Source organism: Homarus americanus, unplaced genomic scaffold (assembly GCF_018991925.1).
Source record: "Homarus americanus isolate GMGI-L3 unplaced genomic scaffold, GMGI_Hamer_2.0 scaffold6317, whole genome shotgun sequence".
Lineage (NCBI taxonomy): Eukaryota > Metazoa > Arthropoda > Malacostraca > Decapoda > Nephropidae > Homarus > Homarus americanus.
Window position 1 is genome coordinate 1542822 of NW_024730668.1, and position 22968 is coordinate 1565789.

Sequence of the window (22968 nt, forward strand, 5' to 3'; positions counted from 1 at the left end):
GTTAACACTTTGTTTTACCTATGAAAACCATAACATCTGCAGAGTCATTACTGTTACCTAAGGAAGCCATCTTACAGTATTTATAGGGTAAGAATTGACACTGACAAGAATGCACATTTATAGGGATGTTTTAATGACATTCCAACAAATTAATCACTTTAACAGACACTCCTCTAAAATATACCCACTCTGTTATGAGAGGTCTGATTGTATATAACTTTTTCAGTTTCTTTGACCAATCAAGATTATTGACTAAAACTCACACCCACTTATATTACAAGATTTAATGTTATGGTTTTCTTGGCAAAACTAATTAAATGAATTCCCTTAAGCAAAACCAATAGAATTCACAAAGCAGGCTCACCACACTAACTAACCTGAGTAGGCCAGTGCCTGATCCTATATCCAGCACGGTCTGGTGTCCACATTCCATTGCTCTTTCAATCGCCAGTTTAAAGGCGCCATTTCTGGTGGAATCATTGAGCATTGGCAGGTGCCATCGATCAACCAGGGCATTGGTCAACCGGCTTCGAGTCTCTTGAACATTTGGGTCACGAGGACATTCCACCTGAGCCAGACATGCATAATTCCAAGCTTCGCGCACACTCCCATGTCTGTAACGACCCAAGGTAAATGAAACCACACATATATGCACAACCAAATTTATTGCACAGAGAAATTCATCATTTCAAAATGTCTTTGAATAATGCAAAGCTTCCAGGCTTAACTTTTACATTAATACAATAGGGCATAGTTTTTGGGCTTTGATAAATGCGGATTATATTACACATTATTATCGGATTCCATATATTCTAAGTCCTCACAGTTTGATTTTTGTTACTTTAAGAACTCACAGGAAAGAAACAGTGCACTGTACTGTAAAATAAATACTTAACAGTAAAACTACATGGGCCTGATGATAGTTTAGTATTTTTCAAGTTTAGAGCAAATATCAACATTTATCATAAGGCTATACAATTTAATTCACAACTGTATTTTAAAGCTCAAGAAGAATGTAATCCACTATATTTTTTTTTATCCATACCAGGTACAGTATACAGTACAGTACCATCTATATATACTGTAAGCTACTCCATCAATATCATGATGACTAGCTTAACTTCTTATCTTATAGTTTTAGCATTACCTTAAATACTGTATACTTAATACAAATTAACAAATATGAAAAGTGCTGGAAATAAGCATAAACATATATGTAACAAAGACACTCTTCAAAATAAGAAGTTTCTATGAGAAATATATAGGAGAAGTTCTGTGACAAAGTTTTTAAGGTCTGAGTCAGGTTTTATTGCCCAAACTAAATTTTTTTTTCACACAGATGAATTTTTAGGGAAATTACATTATTCTATACGATAGTATAATTTCCAGTCTCAAAATTTGAACCAGAAAATGCAAAAGCTCCAAATAGGTGACATAAGTACCTGGTGCATAACCCCAATATTTCACATTTGGAAATACAATACTGTACAGTGTAGTACAGTATTCAGAAACCTCTAAAATAATAAGGTTAAAAAAAATAAATATACAGTATTTATTTTTTTACAGCACTATCATTATAATAACACTAAACGTCTCCGAGACTTGTTAAATAAGTATCTTGAATTAAAGGTCCCATGGAAAAAAAAATGATTACAGGTACTGTATATCTATTTTTTTTTTAACAACATTCAATAGCTTTTTCACATAGTATGAATTAGTATTGTAACGTGTTAGTTTAATCTCATCTTCAAACACAAAATACAGCTGCAGTACATTATCTGGTTTGTCTGGACCCACTGACCATAATTTTATATATTATATACAATAGAGTTTGCATCTGCCATAAATTATCTCAATTTTGAAGAAGAAAAAATGCTCTAGTTTCAACCATAGGTCTCAAAGTGAAGAAAGGACATAAGGAGTAACTTCTATATGTACAAAACTTACAACTGCATTTAAATACTGTAGAAGAATAAATAACGCATGAATTGAATAATTCTTAAGCTGAAAACTTGTTTTCTTCGTTTTTCAGTATTTACTGCCATATACTGGAATTTGATAATTCAGAATTTTATATAACTTGGCATGGATATGGTCTTGGAATGTATAACTCGGGGTTGCCGAGATATATAAAATTATCTGGGAAAATCTTGGCATATCTGGCCACCTGCATCACCTACCGTGCCTTTGTGTCACCTACCGTGCCTTTGTGTCACCTACCATGCCTGTGTCACCTACCATGCCTGTCACCTACTATGATGCTTCATTCTTTGCCTGCAGTGCTGGTAAATGTTCCCATTTTTTACATTTAGTAATTACATGTACACATATAAGTTAATAATTTTTTATTGTTGTATTTTTGTGGGGAGCCTCAATGTCGGAATTTGGGATAACTAGGCAAGGCCAGAGCCCCATATGTGCCGAGTTAAAGAGGGTTTACTGTTTACAGTATTTAAGTAATTTTAGGGTTTCTATACAATAAAACAAACTCTTTTACCAAGAGAACAACATAAAAACTGAGGAATCATTAATTTTTTTTAAATACTTTCTGAATTTTTAAAGCAAATGGCAGAGAAACCGGACTTAAGACCTCAATCCATATCCTATATTGAATCGGTCATTATTTTTGTCTTAATATAACACAAAAACTAAAAACAGTGTATTTATGTTTGAATGTGATCATGACCTTCTCAATGTTCTGGTCATTCTTGAAAGGTCATAAGAAGTACCAATCAGTCAAAACAAAGGAAATATGTGCCACCAAGAAAAATGTCTTCTGAGAAAGGACACATAGAAGCCAGCACACAGAGAACTGATTAACGAATGCTCATACATATCTTAAGCAGATAATATTTAGCAGACATAGCACACATCGGTTTTTTTTTTAATTATTCCAAGCCTTTTTCTATTATGATGTAAGATGGTGATGATCCTTGTTTATTAGTAGTTAGAGACTGGAGGGTTATCCCACCCTCTTGGTAGGATGCTAGTCCACCAGAGTTTTTCCTATTTATGTAAGTATACAGTCCCAGACCAAAGTTCCTGATCTGCACCTTACTTGTTGGCAGGTGATACCACTCATGAAAAACAATGTTTTCCATATTTGCTTCTGTATCTTCCCAGGTTGCTAAAAAAATTTCAAGGTATGACAAGGAATAAAATTATTTTAAACCTAATCAATACAATTCTACAAAATGTACAAAATATATAAAATATACACAAAATAATAGATTACAAAAGCAGAGATTTTACTTCATATCTCAGCAAGTAGACCTGTTACTGTAATAATAATTTAGTGTAACCTACTAAGTAATTAATTTTAATTGCTTCTACACTGCAGCAACTAAGAAAATATATTTAATATTTCTTCAAAAATGTTATAAGGAAGATTCACATTGCTTACAGCTGCAAGATTGGCGAATCATGGGTACAGGGGTGCAAATCACCTAGGTTTTCAAAATTTTCTTCCAAGCCTTTAAAGTTGGGGTATATTTTTTAAGATCTAGCAAAACATTTCAAGTAGTGGTACCATTGGTCACTGACTAGCCATTGTCACCAACACACAAACTAGTACTGAACAGGTCAACATTCTATCTCTGATACTTCCATTTCTCAATAAGGACTGAGAAAGGATGTCATGGTTTTGTTTAATAAATTCACAAAACAATTTACCTAATCAAATTTGACATTATTTGACACAATAGGTTACATCAATATTAAATAGTCATGACATAGTGAAGAGTGTGTCTTGGTGGCTGGGATTAACAAGGATAATATCAGATTCCTCCAAGCTGTATTTTCCCTCAGAATACTAGGCATGAATGTGAGGGATATTATGGTTCTGAAAAGGACATTTTATCTCTCTACTTCCCAAGATCAGTGCTGAACGACATGGCCAATATATTGCACACCAGACAGCAGGACAAGTTTAAACAGAGGTGTTATCGACACCACCACAGCTGACAGTGTCGAGTAGCTCCACCGACCAGACATGAACAGGAGGGAAGAGAAGTTAGTCTTAAGAAGAATCGTCGGCCTCCGTGACTCTGGTCTCTCCATATGTGCCATCGCGTATGAGCTTGGTATGTCCCCCCACAACTGTAGCCAAGTGGATCAGGACGTGGGAGGAAAGAATAAATGTGACCGACCTGGGTAAGCTATTATTGGACCAGTAATACCGAAGGACAATAGCATTGATGAATTTAATATGATCAAGATAAACTCTATAAGATTCCCATTCTCTTCTCAGCAAGATAAACTCTATGTGGAGAACTACTCCAGCTGGTGGATGGCAACACCATCGTGGTAGCCAAGCGGACCACTTCATAAACACTGAGTTCCCTAAGGGAGAGCTTGCAGTTAGCAGTGCCTGCAGGGATTGTGAGACAGAGGTTGAATCAGGGGGGATCTACACCACTGCACTTCCATGAGGAAAGAGCGTCTGACAGAGGGACACCGGGCAGGGAGACTGGCTTTCACTCAGCTTTATGCTGAGAAAGATGAGGATTTTTGGAAGAGTGATATTCTCAGATGAAAAGGTTTTCCACAGCACTTCTCATGGCCAAATTCATTGCTGGAGATGCATAATACAAGGCATGATGTTTGCAATATGTGCAGTCATGCAGATCATAGTAAATACTGTAAATGGTGGTAGTTTTACCATAGAGAACAACAAATAAAATAAAGGGATTTTCTACATTATGCATGATCTACTTTATACAGTATATTGCCTATCAATAAGCATTAACTAATTGTTACTCTGTCACGCTTGCAGGTATGACAAGTCGAACATACTGTATTCTAAAAGGCCCGTTAAGGACACGTGATCTGCACTGTCTGGGGCTGGGTTTCACAACATGGCATGAGTGATGTGTTCCTAATTGAGGGGAGGTTTACAGCAGCAAAATACATTGTGCTGCTTGAGGAGGGTTTCCTGCCATCCCTCTGTTTACCCTTTCCTTCCTGGGCCCATTCTATTTGTCCAAGACCGTTACCCTATACACACTGCCTACGTTGTTCAACAGAGGTAAGGGAGGCAGGACGAGTTTGGTATGTTTTGGAGCACCCGTTTGGGCGCTGGCGATTTGGCACGGCCGTTAGGACGGCAAACCTCGGCGCCAGCCCATTTGGCAACGGACCTTTTGGCGCTGAGAACATTGTTTATTTGGAAAACTGGTTTTTGTTCTACATATTTTTAAATTCAAGAGTTGATATGCAAAGTAACATTTGTATCCGACTTTGAAACTAACAGAACTAAACAACTAACCTCAACTACCAAACTACTCAACTACTCAACCTCGTTTAGCCGTTTGCTCAGGCGACAGATGGCGCTACTGTTCCTGCCAACAGGTGAAGTCACAGTTCCTCCTTAGTCTCAGTTGTGTTTGCTGCGGGTGCGCTGCCACAAGTGTTTCATTCTTTTGCCATCTTTTTATATTTTGTTTAACTAAATACCCTTCGTTTATGCATATGATGGCTGAGGAAGTATTAACGAAACGTGGTAAAATTTTTTTTTTGCATAATGGATTCCTCTACGTCTTTGACAAAGCAAGCAAAGCTGATAGGGAGTTGAAATTTTGGCGTTGCGAGCAAAAAAATCGGTGCAAAGCAAGGCTGCATACTAAAGCTGGAGAGGTGGTAAGGGAGCTGAACATCCATTTGCGTGAAGCTTCTGCTCACAACTAGGGGCTGCACTTGTCAAAACTAATATAAACAAGAGAGCAGCGGAGACTCTTGAGTCACCGACTGTAGTTGTTAATGAATGTTTGACAGACATATCCCAAGCTAGTCTAGCCCCCATTCCTAATATATCTGCTTTGAGAAAAATAATACGTAGAAAGCCTAATTCAGTGAACAACGCCCCCACCAATCCAACTGATTAACAACAATTAGTTCTGCCAGAATGCTACAAAATATATGTCCCTCAACCAGGAGTGGATGATATTGTTTTATTGTGTCATAGTGGACCAGGCCCTAATCGGATATTAATCTTCGGAAGAGCGAGCTGGCTCAAACATTTAGTGACATATGATATGTGATTTGTCGATGGCACATTCAGTATTGCTCCCAGCCTCTTTTCTCAGATTTATGTAATTTTGGCAAAAAAAAAACACGGAATTCACCCTATACAGTAGTGTATGCTCTTTTGCCCAACAAGCAACGCACCACATAAGTGAGAATTTTCGAGTTACAGTATTGAAAGAAATGGAACCCAATTTGAGACCCACTTCAATCGTCTGCGATTTTGAACAAGTTGCGCACAGTGCTATGAAGGACTCATTCCCTGATGTTCAAATAAAAGGACACTTTTTTCATTTAGCCCAAAATTTTGCAAACACATCTAGCTAGATTGGGTTTCACTAATCTGTATAACACTGATCCAGATTTCGCGTTAAAAGCTAAAATGATTATTGCCCTTTGTTTTGTACCTTTGAACAAGATTGACGAATATCTGGATGCTCTAGCGACCGAGTTGCTACAAGAACTTCAAGGTTTGAAGATACACATGTTGGTCGTCAAAACAGACGAGCTCCTCTATTCCTCCCCGTGATTTGGAACCTTTATCAGAGAACTTTAAACGGGGAAGACCGCACAAATAATCATTCGGAGGCAGCCCACCATCGATTAAAATGTGAACTTAGCATGCAACGTCCCACCATATGGAAATTAATAGATGGGCTGCGTAAAGTACAGAAAGATAGAGATGCATATTATGAACGGTTACTAGCTGGGCATGAACCACCGCAGAAACTAAAAAAGTATAGAGATGCAGATAGAAGAATACATGAAACCGTTCTTAGATGTGAAAACATAGATACTGTCGAGTACCTGAGGAGCCTTGCTCATAATTACCAAATGAAGAGCTAAAAAAAGTTACATAACTTTTTTTTATTGATTAACAGATTTAACTTTTTAGGTATAAAGGTAAATTACAGTTTTAAATTTTTTTAAAGTTTGACCTTTGAATTATGAGGAATCAGACAAATATTTTATTTCCTAGCGCCAAAATGTATGGCGCCCAAAAACCTGGCGCCAAATCAGCTAGAGACCAAACGGCTGAGCCCAATCGTCCCATTCCGAGGCAGGACTACTTAGGGCAGACACGAACGTTATAGAACACGTGTGGGCATACAGTACATGGTCAACACGTGGGAGATGGAAGAGGAATGGACCGGCAATCAACTTATGATGTACATTAACGGTGGGAATACTACAGGGGTAGACCGGAGCTGGTGCGAAACCTTGTGGCATCCATGCCGGACAAGCTACGGCTAACAATGAAAAGGAGGGAGAATGGACCAACTACCGTAAGAATAATTTTGGTGGCAACATGTATTATGCATAAATTCTGTAATCTAAAGAATAGATTGTTTGAATTACCGCTTTATTTTTTAACTGTAAATATATACGAAGATATTAAGTGTATATATCATCAGCTACACAACATTTATGGTTACCTATATAGGGTATACGAGTATACGTAGTATAACTAATAATAAAATATGGTTATGCTGCTTTTAACTTATTTTTCATGCAACCCTAATCAATGGTGTTATGACCTACTTATAGTTGTGATGCACTTTTATATTAATTGGGTCATTCATATGTCAGCTATACTCCCATCATGTCATCCATTGTAGTGATCAAGCCAAGGTTACGTTCGGTAGACCCTATGATAAGGTCATTATCACGGAGGGTGATAAAGCATTTGCTTATGAATCATATTATCCCTCAGAGTTATGCTTAGTTTTTTGGCTAGCATTCTAAGGGAAAATACTGTACAGCTTGGAGGAATCTGATATTATCCTTGTGAACCTCATCCACCAAGACACACACACTCTCCACTGTCATGATTATCCAATAATGATGTAACCTATTATGTCAAATAATGTCAAAGTTGATTGAGTAAATTGTTTTGTGAATTTATTAAACAAAACGGTGACATCCTTTCCCAGTCCTTATTGAGAAATGGAAGTATCAGTGCTCGATTGTTGAACTACTCGGGTACTTGTTTGTGTGGGGGGATGATCAGACAGCGGACCCACCGTCCAGTAAGGGTGGGAGCGGACTTTGACACCCCCCCCCCTAAACTGTGTCAGGAACTTCGGTCCGGGACTGTACATCCAAAAGAATATAAATTCTTCAAGGGTTAATGGTCCGAATGGGAACCCCAGTCTTCTGCTCCATCTGGAAATCAAACCTGGTACTGTTTTCCTGTGAGGAAATACTCAAACACTGATATAAATAAATACTGTATGTACAGTACCAGATAAGCTAATTTGGTATATGCATCCTGATCAATGGTCAATATCAGTTCTTACAGTAATAGAGTAGAATGCTCTGTCCCAATCACCTACATAAACCCTGGAAGCCCTACAGAGGAAAAAAAAATAGGAAGCAAAGACAAAATGTTCTTTTAATTCTGTGATTCCCCTTAAAGGTTTGCCTCTTAAAAATATCCACACTAAATCCCAGACATAGTGGAACTGCAAATATTAATAATCTTCTTTCCTTTAACTTATATATTTAAAAAAATCTTTTGTATATTTATCCATGCTTAAACAGTACAGTACTTGAATTATCTCTTAATCATATTCTTTGACGCCCACTGAAGTGATCAAATAGGGGGAAAAATGGTGCCATATACTGGGACACATTCACTGAGAAATGCCGCTTAATAATCTGCCACACACTTTTCAGACACCATTATTCTTTCAAGCACCGTTACAGTACTGTATTTTCAAAATATTTATTACCGATTCTCCTTTATATGTTGCTCTCTGCCAATTTTGCTCATTTATACCTATTTAACACACTCTTTTTTTCAAATTGTTTCATTTCTCAATGCAAGAAAGAGCTAACTGCTTCTCCAATATAATATTCAACCAATAAACTTCAAGGAGACAACCCAAGCTATTTACATAATAAGTCCTAGTTTACCATATGTTTAAAAAGAAGCAGAGGTTGATTCAAATAAAATAACATGTAATTGGCACAAATTGGAAGATTTTTAAAATCAAAACTACACAAATTACAGAATGTAATATCTGCAATATTCATGTAAGCAACTAAGGCCTACCTGTGGTGTAATGGTCAGCATGCTCACCTCACAAGCGAGCAGACCCGGGTTAATTGATAAGTGGACCGTATTCTGGGGTAATGGCGAGTTGTCCGGTTTTCTTGGGCTGTTCCTTGACACTGGGTCATGCAGCTCATTAACTCAGGGTGTGATTGTTGTTGGAGACAGCTTCTACACCTTAAACAAATTCATCCCTAGGTGGCCCTTGGGCCGGCCATCCTTGTTACATGAGGGGCAACCAATGCCAAGAGGTATCAGAACCAGGCACTTTACTCCCACCGACATAAGAACTATAATTGCCCCTATACTGTATTCTAGATATTCAAACCTGCAATATCACATAACTGTGGATTAGAATGGCAAATGATACACTCCATAAGTTTCAAGTACAGTACTTGAATGTTATTTTTCCTGCACCAAGAAACATAAGATCTGAAGTAAGCTGTTCAGTACTGTGCCAATACATGTTAATTGATAAGCATATTACTCAAAACATTTTATAAAGCTACAGAAAGACAGAGGACTGAATCACATCTGAATTTAGCATTTGAAAAGCTGCCAGCCTGCTCAATCCTTACATTGACAACGTTCCCCCAATGTTCAATACCTGGCCGTAAGTCTCCCTCCAGGGCTTCCGGGATGCTGAAGGAATACAATTCGACAACAGTTCCATCAAATGAACAATTAGCACTAAGTTTGAATACCTTAAGGGGCATACCGGAAAGGCTATTACCACCAGACTCACCCTCCCACCAGTATATATGAGGATATCCAATCATACAGCCAAATATAGTGCTTAGGTTAAGATCATCAGGCAACTTTATTTGTACTGCTTTAATTACTCCACCATTGCCAGCTGTACCTGCACGATTAGAGTGAGAGGCACCATCAACTCCATTTTGGGGGTGAGTACCCACAGAGCCTAATGGTGAATTTTCTTCATCATCTGCAGTAGCATTACCTAGCTGGGCAATGATGGAATTAAGATGTGTACGGAGCTCCTGGTGATTTTCATTACTGGCAACTTTAGGTGTAGCACTGCTTATATCAATTAACCAAGTTGGAGTACTGCCTGTGATGCCACTGAGGGTACGGATAACAGCAGCAACATTCACAATAAACACATCGAGACCTAATTCAACCAAAACAAGCTTGGAAACTAACAAGCTCTTTGATTGAGCTTGGTTGAGAAGGGCAAGCAATGCTGAGGTATCTGCAGTACACACATCCCATAAAAGGGATGGCTTTACCCCCTGATCCACTGCAACTAAGAGAGGTGCAACCTCATCACAATACTGAGCTCCACGTCCACCTAAACACTCCCTAAATAATACACGCCACGTTTCCAGAGCCATCTTGAATTTGGTTTTTACATATATTCACATATATTTCTACCAAGTTATACAATGATCCTATGCCATTCGGAAAATTTTATAACTCATTAATTCATACATTATCTGCCTCATGAGCAAATAATATTCATTGTAAATACTTAAATTTTTGTTCAATATTGTACAGCACTACAGTATATAATTATTTTCTCACAAAAGTACCTTACTGTTTACATAGTACATAACACCCAGAAATATTTTTTCCAAAAGAACCGGTAATAATTTCTAAGTTATCACTAATTATGTAAACTAGAAATAATTCTCAAGATGAATAAAGACTATAGAGCATAGTACTGTGTATCATCAGACTGTACACCAATATCTTCTCTGACACATCATGAATTCTGGACACAAATTATTGTTAATATACTGACCCTCCTTTAGACAAATGTATAAAATATTGACTTCAGTACATCGTTTAGCTAACTACCTGGACAGTGTCTTTGCCAGCAGATGGTGAAGGTCTGGAGAATCAGGGTAGTGGTTTAGTGCAACCTCAAATATGGTCATTGACTCTTGGAAACCATTGTTCTCTTCAACTTTTGCTATCCAGTCTTCTGTAACAGGAAATAAGGTTATATTTGTTAAAGGTGAGGGACTGATTCTAAATTCCTCTTTTCTAACTGAGTCGGGATTGGATAACTCATGCTTTGTCAATATATCTTTGTGACTGGACACCCAGGTTCTCAGGACCCCGAACTTGTGACACGTGTAAAAATTTGATAGTGTAAACATTTAAACTAGCATTTACCACAGTTTGGAAGTACAGTATGGGTATAGGAGTGGGGTGAGCATCTCCCGAACGTGAGTTTTCATGTGCATGCTCCGTGTGAACAGACCAAAAAAACTTCATTAATTTCTAAACTGCGCAGGCCAATACTATCGGGGGGAAAAATGCTCGTGTGAAGTGGGCGTTATATCTGGGATATGAAAGAAACGAAAGAAAGCGAAAGTCATTGTTTTCATGATTTTATCCCACTTTCCACTGTACAGTAATATGTATGTCATTTCAGCCAAAATATTACATTTCCATATTTATTTCTGAGAATATATTCATTCAGTCACAGTTAAGGTAAAATATACTTGTGATGTAATATTTTAATGAAAATACGGTATCGTAGTTTTCTTTTGTATCAAATTTAATTAACAAAGATTGATGTTTCAAATGTAATGAAAAAAAATTTATGTACAGTATCTATAAATACACTTTAATAAATGAATACTTTGTTTTACATCGTCCTGTGCTACCATACCATGGATTTGGCTACTTTGGGCTTGCTATGATGACGCAAGAGATCTGCCCTGGCAACTGTACCGACACTCACAGCTGGTGGTGCGTTGGTGCATCGTTTCCATTGTTTACTGATAGTTACTGGTAAATACTTTTCAACCTAACAAAACTATTACCCTTTTAGAGGTCGACCCCCAATTTTTTGCAAAATAATTTGGTCTTAAAAACTCGAACTACACACAGGTATATACGGTAAATAAGGACATGGGGGGCCAGGGGTTTTTTTTTGGGGGCAGCAAAAGTACACGGATTTTTAACATTCACGGGTATCTCTGTCACCTAACCCCCGCGTATGTTAAGGGCCGACTGTACTGCTGTAATTTCAATATTCAAAGGGGAATACGGAGAGAGAATTATTTTACATTTGTTATAAAGTAAGTACAGTACTGTAGTGAATATTCCAATATTATTTCTCTGATATCTTTGGGAAACACTGTTTTACTGTATACAGGTACCCTGTATATGTAAATTGAGGATATGAATATTGTACAGGGGGTCCTCATTATCCACGCAAATTGGGACTGGAAAAATGCCTCTGATAACGTATCCACTTAAAAAGGGGAATTAATCCCATATGAAAGAATGGAAATAGGTCAAATTGGCACCATGACATTGTACAGGACACAAAAAAAATTTACATGATGCCTTTCAACAACTATTTACCTCTGTAACATTTGTTAAACATCTGATAACACAATATTTTCAGCAATTATTTAACTTTATAAGTTATCTAACATCCTTAAAGTTCATTGGGGTCTTTGTATGTTCAGGCAACGTAGGCTGTGCCAACGACCCAGTGGTCTGCAGCAATTGTTGCTGGTGCACACTCACTCAAATGGTTCATTGACACAAAATACTTATTAAACTGTTTTAAATATAAATAATTTTAACATAATAAAATATTTTAATTTACTTAGCTTTAAAGGTACAGATGTTTGGCTTAATTGGATTGATGGAGGTGGGTGTTGGGGGATGGAGGATTAGTCGGAGGATGAAAAAGAAACAGGACGAGGTGGATTGTCCACTCCCACTCTTCTTTCACCTAATCACTTCTTATTTTACATCTATACTATAGCTAGTGTGCATCCCTTTGAGCGCTGCACCACCCTGCTTGGGTTGGGAACTCATGGCCATGAAAATTATAAAATAATTCACCACATCATGCATGAAAAGACAACAAAGGCAGGAGAAAACACAACACGACACTGGTCAGGACAAAACAAAGTGGGAGATTGGTGTGGGGACACCGGATATGTGTATGCATGCATGATGCCAGGAGGAGGAGGAGGATATTTCAAATGCTTCAGCTAAGAATCCATAGATTTTTTGGGGAGTTTTAAATCCGTAGATGTTATCCGGAGTTTTCAGAGTTTTTGAGTGGAATCCACTTAAATGTGGGGACTTTTTACGTGGCTGGTCACAAAAAGTTGACTGCGAAACCACAGATACTGAATACTCTTATAACGAGGACCTCTTGTATATAATTCTGTATATTGTCTAAACTCTTTCCCATAACTTTCAAAATTAATATTGAAAAACTATCCAAAACTATTCCCCCTCCAGGGATGGCCCAAAGTGGTTGTGATGTGGGGGTGGGGGTACCAGCTCACCAATCAGCCTATCAAATTTGACCAACTAATGAGGATTAAAAAAAATGTTTTTGTGACATAGTCCAGAATGCAACGTCTTGCTTTACTCACAGAATTTGTAATTCAACTGTTAAACAGAGGTGTGATAGAACTGTTGCAGTCAGAGAAATGTTTCATGTCTCGCCTATTCCTAGTCCCCAAGAAAGGCAGCGACAAATTGAGGCGGATTTTAGATCCTTTCGTCCTGAACAAGTTCATTACCAAAATAATGAACAAGTTCATTACCAAAACAAGTTTCAAGATGCTCACTTACGATCATCTGAGGCATCTACTTCCGCCCAATGCTTGGATCTCAAAAGTGGATCTCGAAGATGCCTATTATCATGTGCCTGTTGCTCCCAGGTACAGAAAGTTTTGAGTGTTCACAGTGGGGGATGTAAGTTATCAATTCACAGTGATGCCATTCGGCCTGACAATTGCACCAAAAGTGTTTACAAAACTGGCAAACATCCCCAAAGAGATCCTTGCAAAGGAGGGCATAAGAACTTTTGCTTATCTAGATGATTGGCTGATAGTGGGAACTCTTTCGAAGATTATCAAAGGGCAACCCAATGTACACTAGAACTATTTCAAAACCTAGAATTAAAGATAAACCAGGTCAAATCAAATCTCAAACCATGTCAGAAATTGGATTGGTTATGTCTCCATTGGGACACCAATCAGCAGTCAGTCAGTCTACCAGAAGCAAAAGTAACAGATGTGATAAACCAAGAAGAAGTCTTTTGTGTAAAGCAAGAGGTTTCTTGGAACGATTGGGAAAAAACTACTGGGTCTGTTGAATTTTGCCACCATAGTAGTTCCTTTGGGTAAGTTAAGGAAGAAGAAACTAACTCATCTGGGGTCGAATTTGCTTCACAGAAACAGAAATACTGCTTCTTCTCTCCCTATTCAGATCAAGAATCATCTGTCACGGTGGAAAAATTTGGACAATCTAATCGGTTCATCTCCCTGGGTTCCCCCTCAAACAGACTTGGTCGTTTGTACGGACGCGTCCGAAATAGGATGGGGATACCATTCCTCAAAAGGAGAGTTCCGTCAAGGGAAGTGGAGTAACTCCCTTTGGGACAAACACAAACGTAAAAGAATTAGCAGTAGACCTATTCTTTTTGTTGGCAAACCCAAATTTCAAAAACATGACAATTCTGTTTGCCATGGACAACAGAGCAGCAGTGTTTTGTCTCAATCATCAAGGCTCAACCAGATCTTGGCCCCTTCTAAACTTATCAGAAAATTTTTTCAAAGTTTGCGTAACACAAACACTTTACCCCAAAGCAACTCACATACCGGGAGTACAAAACAATTGGGCAGATGCATTGTCCCGTCTCAGGCCAGTATCGATGGAAACAGAATGGTCCCTAAAGATATCGAAGTTCAAGGGTCTAGTGAGGAGGCTTGGGACTCCACAAATAAATCTCTTTGCCTCACAAAACAATCACAAGATGCCAATTCATGCATCTCTGGAAAGATCGAATCTTTTAGGAAATGCTCAACTCATAGATTGGAGCCATTGGAATTAAATCTATCTGTTCCCACCTGTGAAAATGTTGCCCAAAGTGGTTCACAAACCCAGATCCATCCAAGGGAAGGTCCTCTTAATTGCACCATACTGGATCCTACAACTGTGGTGTCTCGATCTGTTGGACTGGTGCCAGCATCCACTACAATTGCAACAGGGATATCTAGAACAGGTACTGCACCCTCAATTCGAGATATCCTTGGCACTTCACGCTTGGAGTTTCTCGAAAGATGTTTAAATAGAGTGTTGGGTAATTCCAATATAGTTAACCAAGTGATAGCAGGTCATAGACCCCAAACTTCTATGCAATATGAGAAAGTTTGGAAACTTTTTCAACAATTTATCAGGTTAACGACTCCAAATCACATTGCCGGAAACAGTGGTAATAGAATTTTTAGATTTTCTGTTCAGAGTTAAAGGCCTTCAAGGATCGACAATTGCATCTAACAAATCAGCATTGGTTGACCCTCTGGCATGGGGTTTTAATATTACTTTGAACCCAAGAATTTACCAAATGCTCAGATCGTCCTTTTTCATTCAGAGACCCCCTTGGCCTAAGAAAATCCCACCTTGGTCTCTCGATAAGTATACTAAATTTCTTATGGGGCCTAATTACAATATAAATTTGAACAAGGACAGATTGCTCCAGAAGGCAGCCTTCCTTCTAGCAATAGCAACAGGTATGAGAATCAGTAAGCTGATTTCAATTTCCAATAATCCATCATTATTGGTATTTTCTGAGGAAGATGCCACCCTTTTTCCTATGGAGATCCTAAGAAAAAATGAAAGGGAGGATTTTTGAGCTCAACCTATCAGGAATCTTCAAGAATGGTTAACCAGATTCCCTAATCGAGGCCCCAATGTATTCTCATCACAGGATGGTAAGAAATTGTCTCCTAGTCAAATGACAAAATATTTATCTCAGTTAGTGAGTAAAACAGACCCTGGCAAGAAAGTTTTGGCACATGATGCTAGGAAATATACAGGGTCTGTAGCCTTTCTGTGGCATATGAGTCTCAGTCTGATCAAAGAAGTGGGCTTTTGGAGATCTTCAAAAACTTTTAAAAACAGCTATCTTCATCTATCTCTGAAAGATACTTCACATGTGGTGGTGCTGGGGTCCCCTCCCCTACCTAGTCAATCTCCACAGCCAGGACCTTCTTCTTCCTCATCAGAGTAAAGTGAGTATCCTAACTGGGATATGTAAATTAACATTTTACCTTCTGGTAAATGTTCCTAATACTGAAAAATATTCCAAAAAGTTTATAATTATAATCTGGATCAAAGCTAGCGGAGCCTTATACGCAAAGTCACCTCCAAGGGAGTAGAAGCCTGAAGAGTCAGTGGTTTATGTCATCAAGTTATTGGAAGCTCCAACAACTCCCTGAATACGAATTCGCAACTTTCGACTTACAACAGGTACCTACTTTACTGCTAGGTGAACAGGGACTAATGGGGGCTAGGAAGTAAGTCCAAACAACTTCCACCGGCCCCCGGGAATCGATCCCGTGACATCTCGCTTGTGAGGCAAGAACGGTACCGCTTCTACCACCGCCCTTAACTCGTGAAACATAAAGGCAGGCATGAACTTAGCATGCTTCCCTGTTGGGTGCTGTAAACACTTCTGCGCTTCACCTTACACAAGGATGTAGGGGGGTGCCCAATACATATAAAAAAAAAAAGTCACCTCCCTCTCCACCTCCTGCTCGGGTAATCAAAGCTAGATGTCGCATTCTGGATTGAACAAAAAGCCGTTTTTTTTCTAAAAACCTCTAACTGATCAGTTATGTCATTTTCACAAGCTATGATAATAAGATTATGCAACCGCTTTTCTAAGGTTCTGTTTCGCAGGGATGTTTTCAAAAGCTTAAGCCTGCAAAAAACTTTCTCTTTCACATAATGAAGGTGGTACTGTCAAGAATAGCCTGAAAACTTTTGCCACATGAGAAAATAAATTTTATTTTCTATGAGCATTCAGTGCACATTGTGCAGCTGAGTAAATTATTTTCTACATTAGGATGCTGCTCCATATAATCAGAAAAATTAATGTTGAACACTTCTAATTCAACTAGAAAAATTTAGTGTTAAGTATTTCAGATGGATAGGTTTCCAACAGATTTTTCATGGATTCAATAAAACTTTGTCAGAGTCTGCAGCATTAGGATCAAGAACATCCGCAAAAATATTTGAATGAAGATTTCAGATTTTCACATTTTGAAGTCAACATAGGAATCACCACATCTAAAACTGCTTTCATTTCCTTACAATAATAGGGAACAAATTACAGTACTATATTGATCACGAGAGTTTGGATTATCATCAATTTTGTTTTGGCTGTTTCTTTTGACAGTGCACTCTCTAACTCTTCTTCTCCATCAACATCAAAATTTTTTGTAAATGTTTACGAGCCTCATCATCACTTCGTATTGACAAATATTTTCAATGTACTTTTCATACAGATAAGAGCTCCATGATCTGCTGTGTTACCTCTTGCTACCAGTGTGTGTGTGTTTTGTCCCTTCTTAACCATCTCCCTGAATTCTTGAAATCATTGCGACCAACTTCTGGCAAATTGACCAATCATTGGGGGGGATGAACCCCCCCCTTTTTACTTCAATTTATTAACAGTGAAATAAAATACCTGTAGCTACAGTATATATTTTTGAAATTATCAAAACAGAGCAGTCTGCCAAACATCATACAAGTAAGCTTCTAAATGCAAAAATAGCTTACTGTAATAAAATTACTCAAATATACATCAGCCTCCTTTTCCAATTTAGAAAATAAATATACTGACCAAAAACTTCCAAGTAGGTAGTGTAGTACTGAGTCTTGAGGTGTGGCAGAATGCACAGTGCCAGAGACAAGTGTGAGAAGCTTCGACCAATATCCCCTCTCTGCTGACACCACTCAAACTCCTGAAGATGACGCTGTGCAACCTGTGGGGTGGCATGAGCTCACTGTTTAGAAATTAATTAAACTTCAACTTAGAAAACTATTCTTATGATCTGTATAGATACTGTGCTTTCACCATTCTGTAAAATGTGTAAAGACTGAAACAACGCACTCGTATAAGTAACACATAAGAAAGAAGGTTCACTGGGAAAAAATATTGTTACAAAAGAAACAAGCTACAGTAGATACAAATACAGTACAGGTATCCCTGCTGTATGAATGTTTGAGATATGAAAATTCACTTCTACATGATCATTTACTTAGCGATATTTAAGTTTAGCGATTTAAAGATTTTAACTCCCTTTCAAATTCAAAAATCGTTAATTTTTGGTTTAGTGATCTTTGACTCGCTGGGAAAAATTCTGTAGGGAAGTCGGAAAAACTGGGGATTTTGTGCTCCAATTGCTTTTATAAATAAAGAAAATACTGTGGTGTTTATACTGTACTGTATATGGTACAGCAGTCCTATACAGTGTTGTATGGTACAGTACCGTATATAGTATATGTTGTATGGATTTTGGCTTAATTTGCAATTTTATTTTTATTTTTTCAACAAATTAAATGATTTGAATTCGGAATGAATTCGTAATAATTGAGTGGTTCCGAAAAGTCGCCCTGGCTACCACAAAAAATATTTTATTTATAATTACTGTGCAAATAAACATTTTTTTAAATGTACAAACAGTAATAATAAAGTAAATACTGTAGTGCTGTACAGTAATAAATAAATGTAACATATTGCGAAGTGAGCTGTTAATATGCAGATGACAGTGTATTCTGAAAGTGTAATGGTCACATTGTAAATGAAGTAAAAACCCACACTGGAGAAATAAAAGATAAAATCTTGGAGCTGGTATACTAGGACCCTCTTCAGCCAACTATCAAAACAAAGCAAGGGAGAAAGACATTGAACAAAGGAATCAGGTTACATAACCTATCCCCTCTTCTTGATGACAGCATTCAGGATCAGGTCAGTGGGTTTTTACATCATTTACCCTGTGTGACCATTACATGTTTGGAATGTCATCTACATATTATCAGCTTACCTCACAATGTAAGTGTTCCATTTATTAATTGCTGCATTATTTACTTTCTTACTACTGTTTGTGCATTAAAAAATATTACAGTATTACCCCGCTTTACGCGGTTTCACTTTCCGCGATTTCTCATTTATGCGGTGCCTCGCCAGAACCGAACTTTCACTTTCCGCGGTGCATCTACTCATATACGCGGGAAGCGGTACGGGCAGGATGCGCACAAGGTCGCCCAGTCATCAAAACATTACTGAGTTCTTCACCCGCCACCCACCACAGCCGGCCTAAGTCAGTGATAGTGATAGTGAGGATATGGACTTATATGGACTTTGAGGGGTTTGACAAAGAGGCCCTGCAAGCCTATGTGGTGGATAGTGATACAATTGATACAAGTGATACAGGTGAGGGCCAATAATCTGCCCTCTGCCTCGGAACCAACCCCCCATCCCTGTGTGCCCAGCCATCTTTTCTACTAATATAAGTGTTAAAAAAACTAATATTATTGATATTTCTCTAAATTATTAATTGTGTGTGCATACCATCATAAAATTAAGATGTAATTTTTACTACAACGTAGGTATTGTGTCTGAAAAATTGGAGTTTGGGGGTCGGGCCAGTCTCTATTGGAATTAATCCCATATGTTCTGCTGTTCACTTTACGCGGTTTTCACTTTCCGCGGTACCCCATGGGTTCAATTGACCGCGTAAATCGGGGTACTACTGTATTTGTTTGAACAGTAATTACAAATAGAATATTTTATGTAGCAGCCAAGGCATAGTAACTGAGTATGTTTGTTGGCTGAAATAATGAGGACAACCTGAATAAGATGCAAAACCTGAATGGAAAACAAACAAATAATTGAACACATAAATTTGGAAACTGTTGAATAATGTTAACCTGTAAACTGGTCATTAACATTCAAGTACGTGATCACCGATGTTACTATCTCTGGTCATTCACATACTAGAATATTTTCTAAGTATACTTTTCCTGTGTCTTTGAAACTGATTCTAGCTGCCATAATTTGTTGGCTGGTAGTCTGGCATCTAATTTAAACTTTTCCTGCCACTTGGCATTGAGGACCCTCCCCCCCCCTCCCCCCTCGTTTAGTGATCCTTTCACTTAATGACTGGTTTTCAGGAATATTTGTACATCCCAATCGCTAAATGAGGCATACCTGTATGAACTTCCTAAATTACCACCTCTTTTTCGAGTTACAATAACTTCCCCCACCAACACGAATTTGGGTCCCGGCAAAAATTCAGATTGTGCACCTCCTCGAGTCAGCTGGGCCAACTACATTCCCCTAGCGCCCTCCCTACCAGGCTGAGGTAGGAGTTATGTTATGGCTATTTTTCAACTCGTAATTTTGGGTAGATAAACATAACTTCCTTCATATTCCCCCCCCCCCCATTAAATGCACACACAACTCAACATACAGAATGTGAAAGAAAAAAAAGTTATTATAAAGTAAAAAATATAAAGAGAATAAACACTTGTTTGTGAGCCAGCTTGAGTCAGGAGGTTGAGCAGGGAGGTTATGTTATGGTTATTATTCAACTTGTAACTTGGGGAAGATACTTAATTTTTTTTTTTACTCAGTTTCAGGCACACACATTTCTTAATACATAATTTGCCCCCTCCCCTAGACAACATTACAGTAAATAGTAACTATTAGAAGTTCCCTTTTCTACAAAGAGGCATTCTGTATCTCCATTTCAACAGAAAAGTATTACTGTTATTTGTCAATTTTATGACATAAAATTACAGAAATAAAGAATCCCCATACAGTATTACACTTAATAAACAAAATTAAAAAATCCGAATTACTCAAGTATTGTATCTTCCACTGAAAACAAAGCAATTATTTCAGAGCTTAATTACATTACTTTTAAGTCAAGTAATAAACAAGTGCAAAAAAAAAAAAAAAAATTGATGGGTATAAACCCACTAAAAAGAGAGGTACAGGTAGCTATTGCAAAAAGACTGTAAATCCTACAAGATAGAAGGAATGTCCCAAAGTGAGAAACAATATTTGCTAGCTGTCTAAAGAGTCAACTAACCTGTGATCCAGTCACAAGACTTGCCTTAGTCTTGCCGTTGATAGCACCTTGGGCAGTGGGTCTTCCTGACATACTTTTCTTAACTAAACAATAGTATACCGGTGTGTCTGGTGGAGATTGCCCAGAAACTGCAATTGAAAGAAGAATTACATACACACAATATATATATATATACAGTGACCCCTCGTTTAACGAACGCCTCGGTTAACGAAATTTCGGTTAACGAACTGCCTTCCATAAGGATCTTCAATTCGGTTAACGAACAAAAATTCGGTTAACGAATTTCTTACGAACCGACCTCAACATGTTTTCGCTTGCACTGACCGGGCAACCAGCTTTAGTATCAGTCCGCCAATACATTAATTGGTTCTAGGGCTTAAATTCCTTACTATTTTAGTAAATATCAATTAGTTTATACTATTCAATAATTTTAAAAGTTTAATATTCAAATTTTTAGTCATTTTAACAATTATTGAACATAATTGAAGGTAAAGTGACTAGTTTAATGCGCGGCATCCAGCCTCTTGACACAGCAAACAGGCGTTAGTCTCTCTCAGTTTTTGTTAAATATTTTAAATTGAGCAGTGCAGTGTTGATTTAAACCAACCAAAACCCCCATTCTAAATCCCATTGGAAATACATGTAAGTAAACTTCTTCCATCGGTTGGAATTTTTTTCGGAACGGGATTGAGTTCGTTAACCGAGGGGTCACTGTATGTGTGTGTGTGTATATATATATATATATATATATATATATATATATATATATATATATATATATATATATATATATATATATATATATATATATATATATATATATATATATATATATACAGTGGTCCCTCCGTTAACAAGCACAATCCGTTCCAGCAGGTTGCTCGTTAACCGAAAAACTCGTTAACCGAAACCATTGTTTCAATGGGTTTTTGGGTAATTGGTTCCAGCTCACCGAAAATTTCCTAAATTCAACAAAAATGGAAGAAAAGTTTACTTACTTTGAGGTGTGTATGTAGAAGGCTCCTGGATGATGATGATGATGATGATGGGAATTAGAATGGGGGTGGAGGAGAAGGAAGAAGAGAAGGCATTGGGGTGGAAGAGAAGTCACCCCATGGCACCATTTCACCCATAAAATTTTAGCTCTCTTGGTGTAATTCAAGATTATTTTCTTTAAATCAACACTGCACTGCATTATATATTGTCAATATGTAAAATATATTTCAAAATGCACCAATATATTGTCAATATGCAAAATGACCAATAATTTGCTTAAAACACAGAAAAAAAGCGTTTAGTTGAAGAGTCTCAAGCAAGATGTTACCTCCACTGAAAACAGAGAGAGACTAACACCTGTCTGGTGTGTTAACAGGCTGGATGGCACGCCAGAAACTAGTTTCTTTACCTTCAATTATGTTCAATAATTGTTAAAATGACTAAAAAAGTTAATATTAAACTTTTAAAATTATTGAATAGTATAAACTTCTTGATATTGACTAAAATAGTAACGAATTTAAGCCCTAAAACCGATTACTGTATTGGCAGACTAATACTACAGCTGGTGGACCGCCAAATGCAAGCGAAAACATGTTGAAGTCGGCTCGTAAAAAACTCGTTAATCGAGGGATTGCTCATTAACCGAAGTTAAGAATCTTATGGAAGGTAAATCGTTAACCGAAATCTCGTTAACCGAGGGACCACTGTATGTATGTATGTATGTGTATATATATATATATATATATATATATATATATATATATATATATATATATATATATATATATATATATATATATATATATATATATATATATATATATATATATATATATATATATATATCCCTGTATACCAATTACAGTACTGTACAGTATTGTACTGTACTTTGATTTTAAATTGTAAATATGAAGAAAATAAAAATGAGTAGAAAATCAATAATTAGTTTCCAACATATTATAATACAAATAATACAGCAATATGGTAATCTGA

The 22968-nt window shown here is 37.4% G+C and overlaps 2 protein-coding genes across 6 annotated transcripts in view; both read right to left on the reverse strand.

The window, feature by feature from the left end:
- Positions 1-377: 377 nt before the first annotated feature.
- The window catches only part of LOC121867170 (protein arginine N-methyltransferase 9-like), a gene marked incomplete at its 3' end in the record, with an annotated part of 30455 nt that continues 7864 nt past the window's right edge, over positions 378-22968 (reverse strand). For all 5 annotated transcript variants that reach the window (XM_042366951.1, XM_042366947.1, XM_042366952.1 and 2 more), the window contains 4 exon segments: positions 378-614; positions 10901-11027; positions 17724-17865; positions 20980-21107. In XM_042366951.1, coding sequence (XP_042222885.1) covers positions 378-614; positions 10901-11027; positions 17724-17865; positions 20980-21051 — 578 coding nt within the window.
- LOC121867171 (UPF0739 protein C1orf74 homolog) lies at positions 9226-10902 on the reverse strand. The gene has a single exon (XM_042366953.1). The coding sequence runs from the start codon at positions 10432-10434 to the stop codon at positions 9577-9579; it is 858 nt and encodes a 285-aa protein (XP_042222887.1). The 5' UTR covers positions 10435-10902; the 3' UTR covers positions 9226-9576.

Coding starts and splice junctions, on each gene's coding strand:
- LOC121867171 (XM_042366953.1), bottom strand. CDS start 10,434: ATGGCTCTGGAAACGTGGCGTGTATTATTTAGGGAGTGTTTAGGTGGA.